Raw genomic sequence first — 22,118 nt, forward strand, 5'->3', positions numbered from 1 at the left:
GATAGACGCAGAGACACATCTTATGTTTGCAGTTCTTTTCTGGAGAGCAGAGATCCCAGAGCTCTCAGTCCAGTCCCGAAGTATTTCCTGTTAAACATTAAGCTAATTTTAAAGAAAAGGCAGTCTAGAACAATGAAATAGCTAAGGTTCTACCATCCCCCAGATCACCCCCATCTCTCCCAGTTCCGAAATCTGAAGACACTGCACTGGTGCATTTTGGAAGAACTGCACAATAGGAAGCACTGAATAGAAGAGTACCGGGACAGAGGATGGGTAACAGGTACTAAGACACAGGGAGGATGAAAGACTGAGAGCAGGGTTAGCCACTACAGGGCGTAACAATTACTACACCTTCAAAAGACAGAGGAGAGATGATTGCAGTGTTCTGCCTATGAAGAAATTGTGTTTGAGGTGACAGAAATGCTAATCACCCTGATCTGATTATACATCATACACATGTATCAAAATACCATATTGTAGCCATAAATGTGTATAACTATGTCAAAACATTTGCCTAATCTTTACAACCTTTTGTTTTGCATTTTGACAATAAATTCAGGAAAATGTTGTTTATCTTTCCATAATTCAGAGTTTGTTAATAATTTAACACTTACCTGAAAGGATCATAAACATCCAAGTCAACACGCAGGCCATTTATGAACAGACGAGCATCGCCTGGCTTAATTTCAAATCTATGTCGTAGGTCCTTGAAACAAAGCAACACAACAGTTAACCCGCAACAGTGTCAAAGGTTCGGGGTCTACCAGTGTCCCGAGTGTGTGCAGCGCTGTTCCTTCTGCACAACAACCACCGAGTTCTACACACCAGTCATTGGCTGAATGGTCTGCAGGTAGGTACTGGCTTTCAGAAATTCCTTAGGAACACCTCACAAAATGCTTCTGGGAGTGAACTCTCTGTGCGTGTGTGTGTGTGTCTGTGCGCGTGTGCACATGCTCACATGTGCATGGGTGTCTGTGGCGTGCAGCGGGGATAAAAGGCAGGGCCTTGCACAGACATGTTGGGGAAGTGTCTTTAGCAACTCCCTGCATTCTTCATGTCCAGTGTTCTTCGACGCCTACATGGACATGCCTGAGAGGCAGCCTTTTCACTTTGAACACTCTACATGCACAACTGTTTTTTTCATGTTGAATGTTTTTTTGAGAAGTGCTGCTGCCATTTAAACTTCTTTCTTTCCATCACACCAACAACCGCACTCATTGCCTGTAAGGTGCCTTGTCTGCTCATCCTAGGTCAGTTCTCCAGCTGCACAGGCACATTTTCATAGATTTGGATCTTTTTACTTTAGAAAACAATTCTAATCACAGTTTTAAGTGTTTCTTTTGCCCATTTTTTCTTTTATCTCAGAAACTCTTATGTAAAGTTTATCAGAGTTCCTTATCTTTTCTTCTTCTTTTTTTTTTTTTTAAGATTTCCCCTATCAGGCTTTCTTCATTTGCCATTTCTTCATGCTTTCCTCCTTGAATCTGTACATTTCTAATTTATTTTCTTTCCATTGTTTTTTTCTTTTATAATTTATTTTTATTTATTATAACTTATTCACTTTGTATCCCCTATATCCCCCTCCCTCATCCTCTCCCAATCCCACCCTCTCTCCCTCATCTCCTCCCATGCCCCTCTCCATGTCCAGGAATAGGGGAGGTCTCCTCCCCTTCCCTCTGACCCTAGTCTATCAGGTTTTATCAGGACTGGCTGCATTGTTTTCTCTGTGGCCTGGTAAGGCTGCTCCCCCGTCAGGGGGAAGTCATCAAAGAGCCAGCCACTGAGTTCAAGTCAGAGACAGTCCCTGCTCCCATTACTAGAGAACCCACTTGGACAATGAGCTGCCATAGTCTACATCTGTGCAGGGGTTCTAGGTTATCTCCATACATGGTCCTTGGTTGGGGTATCAGTCTCAGAAAAGACCCCTGGGCCCAGATTTCTTGGTTCTGTTGCTCTCTTTGTGGAGCTCCTGTCCTCTCCAGGTCTTATTATCTTCCCCTTCTTTCATAAGATTCCCTGCACTCTGCCCAGAGTTTGGTTATGAGTCTCAGCATCTACTTTGATACCCTGCAGGGTAGAGTCTTTCAGAGGCCCTCTGTAGTAGGCTCCTGTCATGTTTCCTGTTTTCTCCTTCTTCCAATGTCCATCCCGTTTGTCTTTGAGGATTGATCATCTTACCCAGGGTCCTCCTTCTTACCTTTTTTAGGTGAACAGATTTTAGTATGTTTATCCTATATTATATGTCTAATATCCACTTATAAGTGAGTATATACCATGTGTGTCTTTCTCCTTCTGAGATACCTCTCTCAGGATAATCTTTTCTAGTTCCCACCATTTGCCTGCAAATTTTGTGATTTCCTTGTTTTTAATTTGTATTTTCTATATGGTCAATTCTCCTCAGTGTTACCTGCAATTGGACTTTTTACTTGTCAAATGTTTTCTCCTTACTTCCTACACCTTCCAGAATCCTTCCAGCTATGACTTCACCTCATCCTCTTGGGCATGGCTATCAATTCATGTCCACCTTTAGTCTTAGCCATTGCTTTCTAAACCTGGCACTTCTCAGCTTCAATAATTTTTAAAGTTGTTTTTTCTTTAAATGAACACATGAATCCTGTATGTCAGTTTACCTCTGCTGAGTAGGGCTTCATTAACTACAAAATGATCCTGTTCCCCTTCCATCTCAATCTTTACATTGATGTACCTTACCTTCTCAATTTTAAAATAGGAATGAGCTAGACTTACCCTGAACAGATATTGCTGTGTGTGGGTTCTTTTAGAGTGTAACAGGCAAGAGTAACTTTTTTATATTTCTCAGCATGAAGACTGCTTACAGGTCACTCAATCAGATCAAGTCGTCTCATTTCAAACCTCAGTCTCCTTCAAGGCTCTCAGCCCCAGTCATCTTTTCTTTGTCTCTGAGGGATGCTACCTTGTCTTTCAAATGCTATTTTTGAAGTCACCATCTTTGGTGATTTGGAATATTGTAAACTGGCACACTGTCATGTGCTCTTTGCACTTTCAAAGGCAGACTTTGGGAGTATGGAAGGCTCCCCGTGTCTCACATCACACGTTTATCTCAGGTGTCTTCTGTTGAGGGGCATGTTGGCCTTTAACAAGGAGGAGGAGAACAGCACACAGCTAACAATGTAGCAGCATCATGCCTTGGAGAACATCTAGAAGGTGAATGTACAAAATGTGTGTGGTAGGAACAAGAAGGCAGAAGCTCGTCTGCAAAGCTGTTCTGCTAGCCACTCTCCGTCGTGACCCTCAGTCTGGCTATTTCAGCAGGACTTCTCCAGTTATTTCTCCTGAATTTGCAAATGATTTGATGATGAGTCGCTATCTACCTGCTGGGCACTGGAAGCACCCAATTTGATGATGTTCTGCTCTTTAGTTTTTAGGACTTATTTCTTAAATTATGTGTAAGTACGTTTGTCTCTGTATCTGTCTATGTACATGGGGATGGCTGACTACATAAGCCAGAAGATGGGTTGGACCCCCTAGCTGGAGTGATAGGTGGTTGTGAGGAGCCTGACATGGTGCTGAGAACACAGCACAGGTCGTCTGCAAGGATGGCATGTTCTTTAACATTGCTCCCCCTCTCCAACTCCTGCTGCTTGCTATTGTTTTCTTCCACTTTAACTTACTATATTCTTAAAAAGTACAATTCATTTAAAACCTGAGGGATGGCTATCATGGGTCATTGTCTAGACTGATCATATGTTCACTTCTTCCCACAACACCTCTTTAATTTTATGAAATCTTCCAGCGCGCCGATTCAAATGATCATAAGGAAGAATGTTCTGAGGGTAAGTAAACAGAAAAAACTGAATATCTAATGTATAAAGCCACTGACACGATTTAGCTAGCTGCCATCATTAAACTGTTGGCAAGATTATCAGTGTGGCTGACTAGCCTACCATCCTACCTAGCCCCATTACTAAAGGAGTAAATACTAACTGCTCTAGCTTCCCTTGCAGCTAGAGATGTTCACATGACAGTCTTGGTCCATGAGACACATGCCAAAGTCTGTGGTGGGACAGCTTTAAAGATGATTAGTGTGGTTACTAACATTCTTCTGGCCTCCTTCTCTCTGCATACAGAAGAGATGTTGAGCTGCTTCTGCTCTCTTACTATCTGCAAAGCCCGTGGGTGTTTTACAAACAGTTTCTGACACTAGGGAGCTCCTGAGCTGCAGCATCAGTTATAGAGACTTTAAGACATCTTTTCATGTGAGAAAAATAAATTAACACTGTTTAGGGCCTTCAGTGTCTGCTATTAGGTTAATTAAGAGAGAAATGATTACATGGCATGGAGCTAGGCTATGACCAGTATGTTAACTACTAGCATACAGCCGTAAGTGCTAACATAATTAGTATAATTGGGTGTTTAAATGTTAGTAAACTTGGGAACAATCTTACCAAACGATCCGCTACGTCTTACTTGCTATGGGATGCTAGGCATGTCACTGTAGTCTGACACTGGTTGATTCTTTCCAAGTGTCAGACTAGTAATAAAAACAAGTACTCTGTACTACGTGAAGGCCGGGAAGGTACTACAAAGGACGAAATTCTGGAGTCAGAGTGAAAGTAGGAGCTATGTAAACACCAGCTAGATTGTGAGATATATTACATACAGTAGAAAGAAGATAATGTAAGTCTTAATTTTTTGTATTTATTGGCTGTTAAAATTTTTCAAATAATGTATTTTGATCATATTCTTCCTCTTCTGCAACTCCTTCAAGATTCTTTCCAACTTCTCACCCACAAACTTGATATTCTTTCCCTCCAAACACAAAACCCTCAGAATATCCCAAATCAAAACAAACGAACAATCATGAAAACAAAACCTCAAAGACAAAAAAAAAATTAAAACAAACAAAGACATAAAAATGTGCAGTGTGTTTGGAGTCCTGAACATAGGCTTGCTTTTGTGTGGCTGATATGCCCAGTGTCTCTCCAGTGAAGAAACCTGATCGCCTCTCTTTGAACTATTTTAACAACAGCACTAAAACTTGTTTTTTAAAAATTAAAATAAAAGATCTAACTTATAAAAAAGTAACGTAATATGGTAAATAAAAAATTTTACATAATTTCAAGCAAACCTTTTGATTTTCCTGTATTTCTTTTCTCATTAGTTCATTGACAGCAATCCTGGTGAGAGATCTGAGAAAATACATAGGTTACTTAATAAATAGCATTCATTCTTCCCAAAGTGTTTAGGGATACTCAATAATTCAATGTAACAGAATAGTTTAGAAAATATCTATTTTCTAAATCTTCAGGAGGATATTTCTGTAGTCTAATTTGACAATGGTTCCATATTTTATCTGACATTGTATTCCATTCACATGAAATAAAGACTAAAATTTCATATACTTCCAATATACGTATCAAGTATTATCATATCTTATTTACCACTACTTTTATTTCAAAACACTCAGTTATATAGGAATTCGGATTACTCCGGGGTTAACCAACACAGGCAACACAGTCATCCATTGGTATAAGTAAGAAACTGACTTCTGGATTCCCCATAAAAACAGACATCAACTGCAGGGTGGGCACAGCCCTTATTAAAAATGGTTTGGTAGTGCATGACCTACACATGTCGCCGTACAGTGACAGCAGCATATACAGACTATTTAGAATACTCAGTGTTCTCTTATGTGAATGGTCAGTACACTGCATCATTTAGAATAATTATAAGGATGTCATCTCTTCAAGTTCAGCGAAGAGATTATTATTCTTTGAGTATTTTCCAAATGTAGTTCATCAAATTTTCAGATATAGTACTCAGAGATAAAGAGGAATGAATATACTTCATTTCATATTTGCCACTTTAGAAGACTTTATCATTCTCTTAGAAGTTAAAGATAGAATTAAAAAATTTTTTCTATAAATATAGTTATTTATAAATATAGTTATATATAAATATAATCTGCAACCCCCCTAAAATGTTATTATTATGTCTGTCAATGTAGGCATAAAAGAAATGATCTGAAAATGCAGATTGTTACAGGGGATGGGAGGCCCTACCTGCAATCTAGCATTCAATAGTTAATTAACAGACTTACTACAACTGAAATTATTTTACTTTAGATTTGCGCCAATTTCAAAAGCTACTATTAATGAAATAGCATGGCTAATAACATTACTATGGCTAAATCTATATTTTCACATATACATATTTCATGTGTTAGTTATGAACAGTGTTAACTTCTCAATTCTCCACCTTAAAATTGACTAAGTCAGGTGTGAATCTCATAAGGACATTTTGTAAATATGTATACTAAAGTGTCACAATAAAACTCCTCATTTTCTAATTAGTATTCTAATGTTGGTCACGAGGGCAGGCGCAGGGGTGGAGTCCTGTAGTGCCACCCACTTCAGAGGATGAGACAGAAAGATGGAGAAGCTGAGATCAGGTTGGGCCACACAGCAAGAACCTACCTCAAAAGAATTAAAAAAAAAAAAAAAAAGAAAGAAAACTACAAACTTTTCTGTTTTCAGGGGACCATAAAACATATTTAGAATCTCTTGTGTTGAGCAGATACTATTTGTCTATCTTTCAAATGTAAAGCTACCGTCATTTAAGAAACTTTAATCTGAACTGTGAATACATGGACAATATAGAATTTGAGAAAAAAGATTTAGCATTCAATCCTTAAAAAGACAAGCTAGATGAATAGGCTGCTTGCTCACATTCTCAAGAAAGTACTGTTTCACACACATACTGTGACTTGCTTGGTGTTTCTTCTAAACACAGATTTATATTTATTTACTATGTACATAATTTAATTTATTTACTGTATACACAATTTCACATTACTTACAGTATTATACTTGGTCATTTCTAAACAAAATACAGATGCATCAAAGCTGTATTATTTTATAATTTCTCATAAAATCTGAAATTGTATTCTGGTCACTCTGCATAAGCAAATGAATTATCTATTGAATTAAAAAGTTTATTTAATGGAACAGTTAGTATTTCCTGGAAACAGTTCAATGACATATCTTACTGGCAAAAAGTATTACATAAAATACTCTATGCATTTAAAAGATTAACAATTTTGAAATCCAAACAAAAGAAAATGATTTGGCAGTATTGAGGGTACAGATCACTTATTCAGAATAACACTTTTTATTATCCTCCATGAAAGAATGAGAAATATTTTATTATTTGATCAAAAGTATTTTCTTAGTCATGATTCCTATCAAAATTAAAAAAATATATTTTTCTTTTCTAAATATTAGGCTCTAGTTAAATAGTTTTCTTTGTAACATAATAAACATGTGTATATATCCAATAGTTTACTCTAATAAAAACTAAACATAACGCAGAGTCCTAAATTGTGAAAAGCTATATATACTGGAACTGACATTTCCATTTTATGAAACCAGTTATTCTCATAAATTTCACCAAATGGAAAGAGATCTGCCTATAATCACACCAATAAACTTTAACATACCTGGCTTTTATGGGGAAGTTCTGTGCAATATCCTTCATTAGCTTTATGGCATCATAGACAGGGGTGGACACTATTTGAGAGGCTGCTTGAAAACTCATATCTGGAAGAAAAGAATCGCGAGGTGTCTAGTATAATGTTACAGCTTTAGACACCCCCATTTAGTACATTTTACTCATCACTTCTTCCCCCCACCTCACATGTTAACTTTATTCTATTTAGCATTTTAAAAGCTTTACATCAAAAACTTCTTCCTTAAGTTAAATTAAGGTATGACTTAGACTTTTATGAATGAGTGAATTAAAATAGAGTATCAGAAAGACCACTGCAAACACAGATAATATGGCTTCTATCAGAAAAACTTGAGGCTATTTTCTCCTATAATCAGGCTGAGTGAAATACGTGACAAAAGCTTTGACGGAAAGAGTGGCAAGGCAGTTAATATGACTGTGGAGAAGTGCTGTCTTCTTCAGTGGTGCCAGTGTCCCAGTAAATATTCTCACCCATGCATGCAGGGAAACAACCCTAGCCTCCCCTCCCTTTCCCCGCCCCCACAGGGAAGGAGAGTACTTGGGGAAAAAAAGAGCTTCAGCAAAAGGGGTGGGGAGTGAAAATAACTCAAACTCGATTTATACACGTATGAACTGTTTAAAGAACAAACATGATTTAGCAAGAGTCATTAGCAGAGAAACCGGTAGGTTTATAGCTACCTGTTCTCTCACTTAAAATTTTCCATTAAATTTTATTTAATATTTGGGTGCGGTGGTACACATCTGTAATCCCAGCACTCAGGGAGGTAGAACCAAGAGGATCTCTTTGAGTATGAGGCCAGCTTGGTCTAGACAGAGAAACCCTGTCTTAAAAAACCAAACCAAACCAAACCAAACCAAACCAAACCACAGCTAAAAACAAAACAAACAAAAAAGCATTCAAAGTACTGTACCTTGTAATTCCCAGACTTTCAAAGGCATCATTTCCTTGCTGCTTTCAATCAGGTACGTTTGGAATAGTGTCAGATTATCTTTAAGATCTGAATATATTTCTCTGCATCAGAATATTAAGTTACGTTAATGGTCACCATTTGCCACAAATTATGATACAATTAATATACTTTTGAAATTTTTCCTCTAATTAGACAAAAGCTAATCATTCAGAATTAAGTAATAAATTGTGATACAGCTATAGCTATTGAACTGAATAAGGACGATATATATGGCTCCTTTAAATACATAAAACAAAAAATGTGGAGGAATAGATCCTTAATTTATACATGACCTGTAAAAGATGCAAAGAGCAGGAAGAATCACTAATTTTTACATTTTTAAATTCAATGCCTCAAAAATTTTAAGTATTGCGCCTATATTTTAAAACAGAAACAATTTCACAACTAAAGACAATGCTTCCCATAGCAACCCTCACTTGGTCCTAGCCAAAGGCCAAACAGACTCTTGTTTCGTAGCTTAGAGTGTGTTGTTTCTTTGTAGTTTCACCTCCTACTTACATAAAAAGCTCAAAAGGTAACTTTGTCCAATGTTAAATACATGAGGATATCTTTTAGAGGGTCAAACATTAACGCAGTCAAATGGCATTTTCCTACGCATACTGTATAAGCGTTATCTTTCCTGTACTGCTCAGAAAATCATGCCATAGTACCCCTTCTTGTTTAACAGAAGTCTTTGTTTTAGGCTAACATTTATATATATATATATATATATATATATATATATATATATATATATATATATTATACAAACCAGTGTATAACAGTGAAACACCAAGAATCACTGAACATATGAAACAAAGGGAAAAGGAAGGTTTTGTCTGATATAGAATAAACTTCTATTTCAGATATTTATTTTAAAGAAAGACAAAACCACCCAATTATTCTATTTCTGATTCTAAAATCATGAATACCCAAAACATACAACACGGCTGTTAGCATAAGACATGTCCCTCCTTCACTGCTTTTGTTCACGTGGACCAGAGAAGAGATGAATAGAATATTTGGTTCACAGAAACACAGAAATTCAAACTGCCAATTTAGATAGACACAACCGTAAATTAATATAATTTAATTTTAAAGATTAATAAGAAAATAAACTTTATTTTATATTTCAATATATGGAATTCAATATATGGAAAATGTTTCAACAACTGGCAAAAAATATAGTAACACAAAAAGCAAAGGTCAGGAATAAGCAGTTAGCTGGAGTAGAAACTCAAAATCCAATAAATATAGAAAAGGAAGCTAAAGCTTGCAACAAACTGCCAATAGCTTACTGTTCTTGAATTCAAACTACAAAGTGCTTCAGTCAGTGAAATAACCGTAAAGAAAAAAATCATTTCACTCATTAAAAACTTAAAAAACATTATGTTGTTAGCACAGTTTTAGGAAACATATACACTCACATGCAAGTGTGGTTGTGCTACTAAATTTTAGGAGGAAAATTTACAAATATGGATCAAAATCAGGAAGCATAAATGTTTTGACTTGACATTTTCCCTTGAAAGTTGTGCCAAGAAAAAGCGAAGCTGCACATGACGGGTCCACAGAAACCCTCTCGGGCACTCTGAGGGAGAGTGTCCCATGCAGTGACAGTTCTCCCGCAGCACACTGGAAAAGGTGCAAACACTGTGCAAACGCTGCCCTCCTCAGGCAGTTATCTCACTCCAGCCACCTGTGCAGGGAGGGTGGAAACACATGTCAAAGCAGTGACAGGCATCCCCCAGTTGTGGAATTCTTGATTATTTCAAATGTCTGTGTTTTTCATCTTTGCTTTCTCTAGCTTTTTGACACTAGCTGTCTGTGAGTTCTTTAATAAAGATAACGGTGTGTATATAGCCGTGCTGGTTTTATGTCAACTTGAAACAAGCTAGAGTCATCTGAAGTGAGGGAGCATCAAATTAAGACAATATCTCCATAAAATCCAGATATAGGGCATTTTCTCACTCAGTGGCTCATGTGGGAGGGCTCAGCACGCTGTGGGTGGAGCCATCCCTGGGCGGGCGGGCCTGAGCTCTCTACAGTCAGGCTGAGCAAGCCAGGAGAAGCAAGCCAGTAAACAGCGCCCTCCGTGATGGCTGATGGCCTCTGCATCAGCTCCTGCCTCCAGGTTTCTTCACTGCTTCAGTTCCTGTCCTGCCTTCCTTCAGCGATGAACAGTGATATGGAAGCATAAGCCAAATAAACCATTTCCTCCCCAAGTTACTTTCTGCCGTGGTATTTCATTCAAATAATAGAAACTCTATAGAAGACGGTTTGTATATATAAAAAGAGCCTGTGCCAACATAGCATATCAAATTAAATACTTTCAAAAAAGTGCATAATAAAACCAATTTCATTTCTATTCAGACTCACTTCAGTTTCCCGAAAAGAAATCCTTGAACTTCATCTGCTTCAGTCTCATTTTCTAAAGAAGTATCAGTAGTAGCTACATTAAAAAAATAAGTATCTGTCAGCTGGTGAAAAACAGAAATGTCAATTAAAAATTCAATTTTTACATTTCTTTCCTGAAGGTTGACATATGTGCATGTATGTACTATAATCCTCATTTAAAAATGGGTTTAGATTGTTAAACACTGCATAATCACAATGAATGTCCTATAAATGACATAGCAACTCTATTTTATAAACCAAAATGAGAATAAATGGGACCCACAGCAAATCCTAGTTTATGTTTTCAGGTCTGGTGGTAGATCCATAGCCTAGTAAATGTGAGTTTTTGAACAATTCAAGCAATCTTGAAAGATGGTCATGCATCTTTAGAAAGATAACACAAAAAATGCTGGTATAATATGTAACACTCATCCCCTTCTCCTATCAAGGGATGTGGAAGTCGAGGAGGGGAAGGCTGTGATGTTCTTTATCAGTGTGTTGCGACTCAGCCGGTCTGCTCCGTCTTCTCACTCTGCTGAAGCTCTGGGTCTCAGACTATAAGCAGAAATGCAGTCATGTGCTAGCTGTGTATTTGCTGAATTCAATCACTGCATAATATTTGCTATATGCTATGATTTCTGATGGGATAGATATCAGGATAAAGACACTAGTTATAAAAACCATAGTTGGTGAGAAAAGAGAAAGACAAATGGACAACTTTAATACAGTGAACAAAACTTTTCTAAGTGGAGGCACAGAAATACATGGGCTAGAAAAGAAAAAAAAGCAAACAAATAGAACTTTGAGAGATAGGAACTGTATATCGCCTGGCTGAGGAGATATTGGCGAATGACAGCTGCTGGGAAAGGGGGTTGGTTTCTTTAAGAGTATGGCACTGTAAGTGGATGATATTCCTGCAGAGGGCCACACATTGAGCCCCTGAAGCCTGTAGTCGCCTGCACAGACGAAGCTGCTCAAGTATTCCAGCGTGTCTCACCCTAGCTGAGAGCTATTGGTGGTGGGTGGCTTGCTGAGGGAGGTCACTTTTCTTTTGGAAGGGCCATTGGCAATTTGGCTGTCATACCCCAGTGGATGACATCACACCCACGTGCATATGGTAGGCACTAATAGACAGACTAAACGGGTTATAAAAACAAAAAAAGAGGAAGATGTGCTAGGAGAAGGGTAGGCAGAACTGGACGGGGAGGCGCGGGAGGGGTGACCAAATACACTGTAAACATGAATAACAATGTAAAAGGACAGAAAAGCCTTATTCAAACAGTAAATATCTTACTTTTAATTTGGATATCATCCAACGCCTTGTATTCTGTGTCCTTAATTGCTAGCTCCACACCATAGCCAGATAAGTACATTTTCCTTGAGCTTGGTTTCTGTTCAAATACATTTATTTTAAAAAAGGAAACATTTAGTTAAGCATGTTGCTTTAAATTTAGTAGCATGACATATTAGGATATAATAGCAGATTACCAATAGTGGAAGCTTGCATGCATGTGCGTGTGTGTGTGCCTGTGTGTTGTCAGGTGCTGAGTCTTCAGCCCAGTGCCTTGTAGGTGCTAGGAAAGTACTCTAGCACCAGGCTAGAGTCCCCTGCCCAACACAAAGAGCTTGTAACCACCGTGAATTATTATTATTATTATTATTATTATTATTATTATTATTATTATTATTATTATTATTTGGGGAACACTTATGTGAACTATTATTTTGGGGGAATACTTAAACTCTCTACATCTATATCAAAGAACCAGAGTTTTCTCAAGGACATCTTCCTTCACTAGAAACTTAGATATGACTCTTCAGTATTTTTTAATTGGAAAAAGAGATTTTTCTCTTCAAATCTACAATGAGTTAACAGAGGGTCCAATACAGTAAAGTTGAAATAGAATTGCATTTCTTCCATTCACTTCCACAAGACTTGCTTCTTATGTGTTAGGCAACTGGATCCAGGACAATCAGAGAGCGCAAAAGTAAATAATGAAAAGTACAGAGAGAGATAGACAATAAAACACTCAATGCTTAGTGCCCTGGAAACCTCGTAAGAACTTTTTTCAGGTGTCTCAATGACTAAAATATTCCAAATGTTGCAAATTAATGAGTGTCTATCTGAGCTATCTGAAATATTTATATTATCAGATTTTAGTAGCTACTTTTCCTCCTTCTAGGAAGGGACAAATATAAAATTTAAAATGTATCTCTAGAGATGACTCCAGTGAGCAAGGCAAATCGCGTTTCATTTTGCAGGAGGCAACACAGATAAAAACACATGATTTTTAGAAAGATGTCTAAGTTCCCTTCATGTTCCAACCTAAAATTCTTATCGGCTGTGCTGCAACCATCATGATTTCTTTTTTATTCTAAGAGTTAAGAAGCTAGTTGTAATTACTTGAATGCACCAAATTCTTGGTAGCAACTATATATCTTTTCTTAACACAAGTTTGTACAGGGACAGTTTGGTAATTCTGCATGTGACAGAGGAATGTGGAAGGCCAGATACTGGAGGGAAGGAGAACCATAATGACACATTACCCTCTACTCCTCTAATGATTTTCTTAAGCCTTAAAATGAAGTGTATCAGGAGAATGCCTCTCTCTTGAGCTCTTAGGTCCAAATCAGAGCATGTATAAATAACCTTTGGATACATACTTAAAACTGCTGCTCGGAGTGTAATGAGAGCATGAAGAAACTAAGTTATTGATAACTACACTAATATAAAAAGTTGAGGTATTCTAAAGAGTTTTCAATATCATGTGGCTACTCCAAAACCAAGTTGTAGCTGGTAGACTGGAAAACTGAAGTTTAAAGGCCACATATCTTGTCAGAGTTGATAAAGGAAATGTAATCCACATAACCAATTTCTATTATCAATACTAAAGTTATTGGTGCCTGGATCATAAAAGGAAAGTGTTTATTAAATTTGTATATAGTTTCTATTTTTGAAATGTATTAAAATAAAAACAGAATTGTAGTTTAATAAGCTTGGATTTGTAACCTGAAGCTCTTAGCCAAAAGGGCTAAGACAAGCCTTCATATTTCTTTTGTTTTTTAAATTAAATTTTTTATTTTTTATATTAGTTACAGTTTATTTACTTTGTATCCCAGCTGTAGCCCCCTCCTTCATTCCCTCCCGATACCACCCTCCCTCCCTCATCTCCTCCCTGCCCCTCTAAGTCCACTGATAGGGGAGGTCCTCCTCCCCTTCCATCTGACCGTAGCTTATCAGGTCTCTTCAGGACTGGATGCAATGTCCTCCTCTATGGCCTAGCAAGGCTACTCCTTCCTCAGGGGTTGTGTGGGGAGGTCAAAGAGCCAGGCATTGCGTTCATGTCAGAGACAGTCCCTGTTCCCCTTACGAGGGTACCCACTTGGATACTGAGCTGCCATGGGCTACATGTGTGCAGGGGTTCTAGGTTATCTCCATACATGGTCCTTGGTTGGAGAAATAGTCTCAGAAAAGACCCCTGTGCCCAGATATATTTGGTCCTTGTGGAGCTCTTGTCTTCTCCAGGTCATACTAACTCCCCCTTCTTTCATATGATTCCCTGCACTCTGCCCAAAGTTTGGTTTTGAGTCTCAGCATCTGCTTTGATACACTGCTAGGTAGAGTCTTTCAGAGGCCCTCTGTGGTAGGCTCCTGTCCTGTTACTTGTTTTCTCCTACTTCCAATGTCCATCCCATTTGTCTTTCTAAGTGAAGATTGATCATCTTATCCTGGGTCCTCTTTCTTGTTTTTAGTATATTTATCCTATCTTATAGGTCTAAAATCTACTTATAAGTAAGTATATACCGTATGTGTCTTTCTGCTTCTGGGATACCTGACTCAGAATGATCTTTTCTAGATCCCACCATTTGCCTGCAAATTTCATAATTTCCTTGTTTTTAATTGCTGAGTAGTATTCCGTTGTGTAAAAGTACCACAATTTCTGTATCATTCCTCCATTGATGGACATCTGGGTTGTTTCTAGGTTCTGGCTATTATGAATAAAGCTGCTATGAAAATGGCTGAGCAAATGTCCTTGTTGTGTACTTGAGCATATTTTGGGTATATGCCTAGGAGTTATATAGCTGGATCTTAAGGTGGCGCTATTCCTGATTGTCTGAGAAAGCGCCAGATTGATTTCCAAAGTGGTTGTATAAGTTTACATTCCCACCAGCAATGGAGAGGGTTCCCCTTTCTCCACAACCTCTCCAGCATGTGTTGTCACTTGAGTATTTGATCTTAGCTATTCTGATGGTGTAAGGTGAAATCTCAGGGTCGTTTTGATTTGCATCTCTTTGATGGCTAAGGACGTTAAGCATTTCTTTAAGTGTTTGTCTTCTATTCTATATTCCTCTACAGAGAATTCTGTTTAGCTCTGTACCCCATTTTTTAATTGGATTGATTGATTTGTTGCTTTTTAATTTCTTTAGTTCTTTATATATTCTGGATATCAGCCCTCTAGGTCAGATATAGGGTTGGTGAGGATCCTTTCAAGCCTTCATATTTCTATCTCTTCTTCCCCCTCAAAAAAGGCATTTGTTCAAAGGAAGCACAAAGAAGTCTATTTTCATTAAAACCTCAGCTGATAAATTTACATTATTGTTTCTGTGATTGTTCAAGATGTCATGCATTAAGTAGAAGGTTATTATTTACTGGTACAAAGGCATCCTCATGGTTAATATGATCCCATAGGAGTATTTTTTTACTATAGTTTCCAAAGAATATTTAAGACAGCCTCAACAGATGGGCATATCCTCCACACATGAGGTAAATATACTCTTTTATCTCCTACATCCATTTTCTCTTCATGTGTCTCTTACCTCTGGTCTGCTCCACCTAGGAGAGAATCACTCCCATAATGTCTATTGATAAACACATATTTATTTTTATGGCAAAAAAGGAAAAGGATTGAGAATTACTAGTTTAAAAACAATAAGCTATATAGAATGTTTGATCCTCTTTTATCTTCATATTTTTACTGATACACTTTTTTTTTAATCATTGAACATTATATACTTATGGGTTATGCACAAGCAAATGTCCTTGTGTACTTGAGCATATTTTGGATATATGCTTAGGAGTTGTATAGCTGGATCTTGAGGAAGCACCATTCCTAATTTTCTGAGAATGTGCCAGATTGATTTCCAAAGTGGTTGTACAAGTTTACATTTCCACCGGCAGTGGAAGATGGTTCAAAGGGGACTATTTCTCTTACTGCTTTGTAAATAATACTTGGCATAGAGGCACATGAATTAATTACTTACGTATGCTAATACTTAGAAAACATATGCACATTCAATGGACCTATGCTTTTGCTTTATATTTTAATCTTCAGTAGACTATTAAAATATCTATATTCTAGTTTACCAAAAATTTAAGATTATTTAACAAGGGTTTCTCATTTCTAGTAAATAGTAGTGATTTAACTAAAATCATACAATAAAAATTAAAAATTTAGAATAGTGAGGAGAGTGAAAAGACATTTCAGTAATATATGCTTAACGGAATAGAAAAGTCTCCTGATAACCTCTGTACCACATTCTTAAAATGACTTCAGCAATCTCTCAGGATGTAGCATCCTGGGACATGGAGGAAATTGCTGGAGCAACCTAGGTTCTGTCTGCATTTCTCCTAGAATAGGATGTTCTACAAATGCTTTAGTTCAACTAAAACAGTTCTTAGAAATAGTAACAAAGAATAAGATCTAAACACAGCAACCTAAGTGTCACTTAAAAAAGCTAGATGTGCCCAAGAAAACTAAGCTTTAAAGAAGATAAAGGAAAGAAGCCCCAAACATTGAGACAGAATGCTACAACAGAAAGATCACAGAAGTCGAAACAAGCAAGAAGCTAGAGGGGCTTCCATACAAAAGATTAGTAAAATTGATAAACCTTTAGTCTGGCTCAGGAAGAAAATGATAAATTAGTAATACTGTCAAACAAACAAGTAAGAAACAACACAAACACAAACATGTACCTTAATGTAGTGGCGGAGAACATACAGAATTTTACCATTTTGAGATTTCTTAGACAACACTTTGTGAAACTCAGCAAATGCTCTAGTACCAATTTCTGCATAAAGAATGACCACTGGTAAGTTCTCCCTGCCCGTGGGGAACTTATGATCTCTCCTAAACAGATAAGGCCTGGGCCTGAAATGAAAACAAAACACAGACTTCAGAAGAAGTGAGGGGCAAAAAGCGTATGAGACATATGCCAGGATACTTTCTATACTTTCTGCTACCAAAGGATTCATAATGTAAGTAACCACAGAAACAGGGAAATAGAAATAGAAAAAGAAGGAATTGGTTTATCCAAAATTGACTTGAGAAATGCTTTAATTTCTGGTTAGGTGAATTGTAAATAAAATAACATTTTGTTAATATGATTTTGGTCAATTAAAATTTATATTTAATTAGAATAATTTTCACTATAGTTAATATTCCCTGAAAATAGTTTCCAAATCTGTAAAAGACCATGCAAAGGCACACCTCCATCAAAAATCAATGTTTAACACCAAGGACTATGAATGAGTCCTTGAAAACAGGTGGACAGGGTCGGGAGCCAGGAGGGTTCTGGAGCTCGACCGGCACCACTGCTGTAATCAGCTGTGACAGTTTCTTTCCCGGGCACATGCTGGATCATCTGCAACTTCCATCAATCTCTGCTTTTGCGTGTGAAGCTGGTTACTACTCCTTATACCACCTTTTCAGTCTCCGGGGCTCAGACTGGTTAGTCAAGCGCAGTGAGACCAGGTGAAAGAGAGAAATGCTCATATTCCAGGGAAAGTGATTTCTGCTTGGGGCCTCTAGGCCTGGCGGAGGTTTCCTTACACAGGAATTTAAACACATACACAGCTCTGATAACACAGCAAGGAAGCAGGGGATGGCAGACTCCTCATATTTCCAATTAAAAGCATATCTAGTTTCCTCAAAATTACTTGCAGCATGGGTTTTTCTTATCCTTAAGATGGGCTAAAAGACATAAAAAGCTTCTTGCAGCCACCAATAGAAACAGGATCAAATATCTTTGTTCAATGTCTTAGAATATTAAAATTCTATTCCAAGTCTTCTCCCTCACAAAGCATTTCTCTGTTATATATACTGCTTTACCTTGAAGCAGCCTTATTCAGCAGCTTTTTAATTTCATTGATTTTACAGGTGTACTTCTGATGTATGACCACAAATGCATTACATCCATCTGGTGGTGGCTCAGCAGCAGCAATCTACAATCCCAAAGTTGACTCTGTTACAGGAGCTCATCGCTAGAACATAATCTAAACTCAACTGTTACTTTAATTAAAATAACTGAATTTTTACTATAAAGTCACTGTTCTAATTAAAGTAAAATATTTTCTGTGAATAGAATTTAAGAAATATTTAGCAAAGCCAACTTTGTCTTAGGAGATATATACATCCAATTGTTTTTGAAATCCTGTAAAAATTTTTATTCTAAGTAATTTCACTGACAATGTGTCTCCATGCTTTTCTAACTCCAAACAGGCAATATTTCATTTTTGCAATTATAATCAATGTCAGCAATGGTAATAAAATCATCAACAGGTTATGGAATGAAAGACACATTTGTGCAACACTTTGAATCAATGATGCTCACTTTAAATAGCTCAATCTATATTATCATGCATATTTTCATTAAGTAATGCTTGAGTATTTTCACCTGTTGGGACATCTGAATAGTTGGAGAGTATGCCCTTATTGAGAACGCAAACTTTAGGAGATTGATGTGTATGTCGTCTAAAAACTGTCCAGCTTTCTTCAGGATTAGGCTGTAGTAAGAATGATCTGATTCTACAAAAAGAAAAAGATGTCAGCATTTTACAGTCAGTGTACTGGCATATCCCACATACAGAGCTATTGAATTAATGGCAAATCATCATATATTAAGCTTGGGTCAGCTGCTAAAAAAACCATTATTTTGTCTGTTTCGGTGTTTTCTGAGCAATCAATGCAAGAAAGATTACAATAACCTTGCCCTTAAAATCTCTTGGGAAGATGCACTTTACTCTGTGTCAACATGTGGGTCACTACACAGATGAGTTACATACAGGCTCAGTGTGCAGCTGAAAAGGACCGCAAGCATGATGCCACTAGTAAGATAAAAGCACCAAGTCTGGCACAGTGAGCCAAGTGTAATCAGCATGTCAACAATAGTCCAGAAATCACAATTCAAACCTGCCTTTCATGATGACGTGTCACTCCTGTCTGGAGATGGAGCTGAGATACTGCTCCCTTTTCTCTGAGCTGATGTGAGCTACGAAACAGAAGGCTGGCTCTTTGAATTCAGTTTTAAACTCTCTAACAATCTTTGGGATAAAAACATTTAATTTTGGGGGTAGGAGACAGAAGAGAACAGCAGTATAAAGCTGAAGACAGCCCAGGGATGCTAACAGAAATAAGCAGGTAAAAATGTTTATATCCCTGTGTCTCTCCCTACATCCATGTTGTAGTAAACAGCCTCCCACCCACGGTCATGGAAGCAACACTACACATGAGTGGGTTACATATGAGAGAGAGCTCTGAAAGTAGGAGGGGACTTTCAGGAGAGAAAGGTTTCAGAGGGAGAAGCGGGGTGAGGAAATGAGTGAGGGCATAGGGAGTGAAAATAACTAAAATTCATTACATACAGGTACAAAATCACCAAAAATAAAACTTCTAAAAATAGATTGTAAATGTCTATACTTTATAACTATCAAAAATCACCTCTACTATGAATTAGAATGCTTAGGATACTTTATGCTGTTAAAACAATTAAATTTATGCTTGTCAAATAAATGGCTGGTCATTATTTTGCCTTTTTAATTTTCTCTTCATCTTCCCCTTGTATTTCACTCAAGATTTGTTTCTTGGAACTTAATAAACCATACACTTATTTTTGGCCAATATAGTCAGCTATTGATTCATTCTCTTGATGCTTTAATGTACTCAAAGATTTAAGTTACCTCATTTCCTCAATGCACATACTTATTAAATTTTTTTAAATTTTTTATTTTTATTATTTTTTATTTTTCATATATTAATTACAGTTTATTTACTTTGTATCCCAGCTGTAGCTCCTCCCTCATTCCCTCCCAATCCCACCTCCCCTCCCTCATCTCCTCCCTCCCCCTCTCTAAGTCTACTGATAGGGGAGGTCCTCCTCCCCTTCCACCTAGCCTATCAGGTCTCATCAGGACTGGCTGCATTGCCTTCCTCTGTGACCTGGTAAGGCTGCTCCTCCCATGGGGGATGGGGAGGTCAAAGAGCCAGCCACTGAGTTCATGTCAGAGACAGTCTCTGTTCCTATTACTAGGGTACCCACTTGGATACTGAGCTGCCATGGGCTACATCTGAGCAGGGGTTCTAGGTTATCTCCATTCAATGCACATACTTTAACCTAGAGTAATCTATACCTTGCTCTGGGAATTCTATTATGCCAGGCAATGCCAACAAATGCTTCCTGAAAGAGTCAGCAGATTCTAGACTACTGATTGCTATGAACTGAAGTATTTTTAACATACACTTTACTCACTTAGAGAAATGTAATGGTAGCTAGGCACAGTGGTGCACGCCTGTGATCCCAGCACTTAGGGAAGCAGAGGCAGGTAGCTCTCTGTGAGTTCAAGGCCAGCTTGGTCTACAAAGCACATCCAGGACAGCCATGGCTACACAGAGAAACCCTGTTTCATAAAAACAAAACAACAACAAAAGAAATGTAGTGGCTTAATTACAGAATACAGTATGTTTGTATGTCTGTGTGTGCATGGCCACATGTGCACACACATGTAAACATGGCAAATACAGCAGGCTCAAACATTCCTCAGTTACCTTCCACCTTCATTTCGGAGGCAAGCTCTCTCCCTGGCCTTGCACTCATTAAGTAGACCAGGCTGGCTAGCCAGCCCAAGCCCTAGGACCCTCCTGTCTTTGACATTACAAGCATGGGGCACACCATCACACTTTTTTTTTTTCCAAATGGATTCTGGGATCAAACTCAAGTTGCTTTACTAACTGAGTTATTTTCCCAGCTCCAAACTTAGCATCTTCTTACTATCATTCTCAGGCATGTAAATAACAAATCACATATCTATAGATTGTATGTTAGACAAATAAGCACACTCATTTCATCAGCTTCAATTTAAATTAGTTTTCATCTTTAATAAATGGTAAAATTGTCTGTATGCCTAATTGGTTTTGAAATCAATTTCCTAATGATTTATTATTAAACATTTCATTCTTTGGTTTTATACCTATTTTCTATGCCTACATGCTTGGCATCATGTAAAGATTTAGTGGGTCAAAAGTCATCACAATTCTCAGTAGAGGAATATCGAATGGCAGAGAAACACTTATAGAAATGCTCAATGTCATTAGCCATCAGGGAAATGCAAATGAAAATGACCCTGAGATTTCACCTGACACCCATCAGAATGGCCAAGATGAAAAACTCAAGTGACAACACATGCTGGAGAGTTGTGGAGAAAGGGGAACCCTCCTCCACTGCTGGTGGGAATGTAAACTTGTACAGCCACTCTGGAAATCAATCTGGCGCTTTCTCAAACAACTAGGAATAGCGCTTCCTCAAGATCCAGCCATACCACTCCTAGGCATATATCCAAAAGAGGCTCAAGTACACAACAAGGACATTTACTCAACCATGTTTGTAGCAGCTTTATTTGTAGGAGCCAGAAGCTGGAAACAACCCAGATGCCCCTCAACTGAATAATGGACACAGAAATTGTGGTATATCTACACAATGGAATATTACTCAGCAATAAAAAGCAAGGAAATCATGAAATTTGCAGGTAAATGGTGGGAACTGGAAAAGATCATCCTGAGTGAGCTATCCCAGAAGAAGAAAGACACACACGGTATATACTCACTCATATAGACATATAATATAGGATAAACCTACTACAATCTGTACACCTAAAGAAACGATTTAATCAAGAGGGAGGACTCTGGCTAAAATGCTCAATTTCCATCCCAAAATGCAAAGAGTATGGGCATCAAAAGAAGACGAAAACAGGAAACAAGTTAGGAGCCTGCCACAGAGGGCCTCTGAAAGGCTCTGCCCTGCAGGCTATCAAAGCAGATGCTGAGACTTATGGCCCACCTTTGAGGAGATTGCAGGGAATCTTATGAAAGTGAGGAACAGTAAGATCTGGAAAGGACAGGAGCTCCACAAGGAGAGCAACAGAACCAAAAAATCTGAGCACAGGGGTCTTTCCTGAGACTGATACTCCAACCAAGTACCATGCATGGCGATAACCTA

General features: G+C 37.8%; 1 protein-coding gene across 1 annotated transcript in view; it reads right to left on the bottom strand.

Annotated features, from left to right (window-relative positions):
* Uggt2 (UDP-glucose glycoprotein glucosyltransferase 2) overlaps positions 1-22,118 on the bottom strand; it is an 87,135-nt gene that overhangs the window by 60,097 nt on the left and 4,920 nt on the right. The window contains exons 3-11 of the mRNA XM_055609925.1: positions 18,525-18,655; positions 17,960-18,072; positions 16,825-16,999; positions 12,145-12,241; positions 10,833-10,905; positions 8,418-8,518; positions 7,478-7,577; positions 5,108-5,168; positions 615-706 (exon numbers count right to left, since the gene is read on the bottom strand). Of these exons, the coding sequence (XP_055465900.1) occupies positions 615-706; positions 5,108-5,168; positions 7,478-7,577; positions 8,418-8,518; positions 10,833-10,905; positions 12,145-12,241; positions 16,825-16,999; positions 17,960-18,072; positions 18,525-18,655 (943 nt within the window). The remainder of the gene's footprint in view (positions 1-614; positions 707-5,107; positions 5,169-7,477; positions 7,578-8,417; positions 8,519-10,832; positions 10,906-12,144; positions 12,242-16,824; positions 17,000-17,959; positions 18,073-18,524; positions 18,656-22,118) is intronic.

The sequence above is a fragment of the Psammomys obesus genome, unplaced genomic scaffold (genome assembly GCF_907164565.1).
Source record: "Psammomys obesus unplaced genomic scaffold, mPsaObe1.curated_primary_1811, whole genome shotgun sequence".
Classification (NCBI taxonomy): domain Eukaryota; kingdom Metazoa; phylum Chordata; class Mammalia; order Rodentia; family Muridae; genus Psammomys; species Psammomys obesus.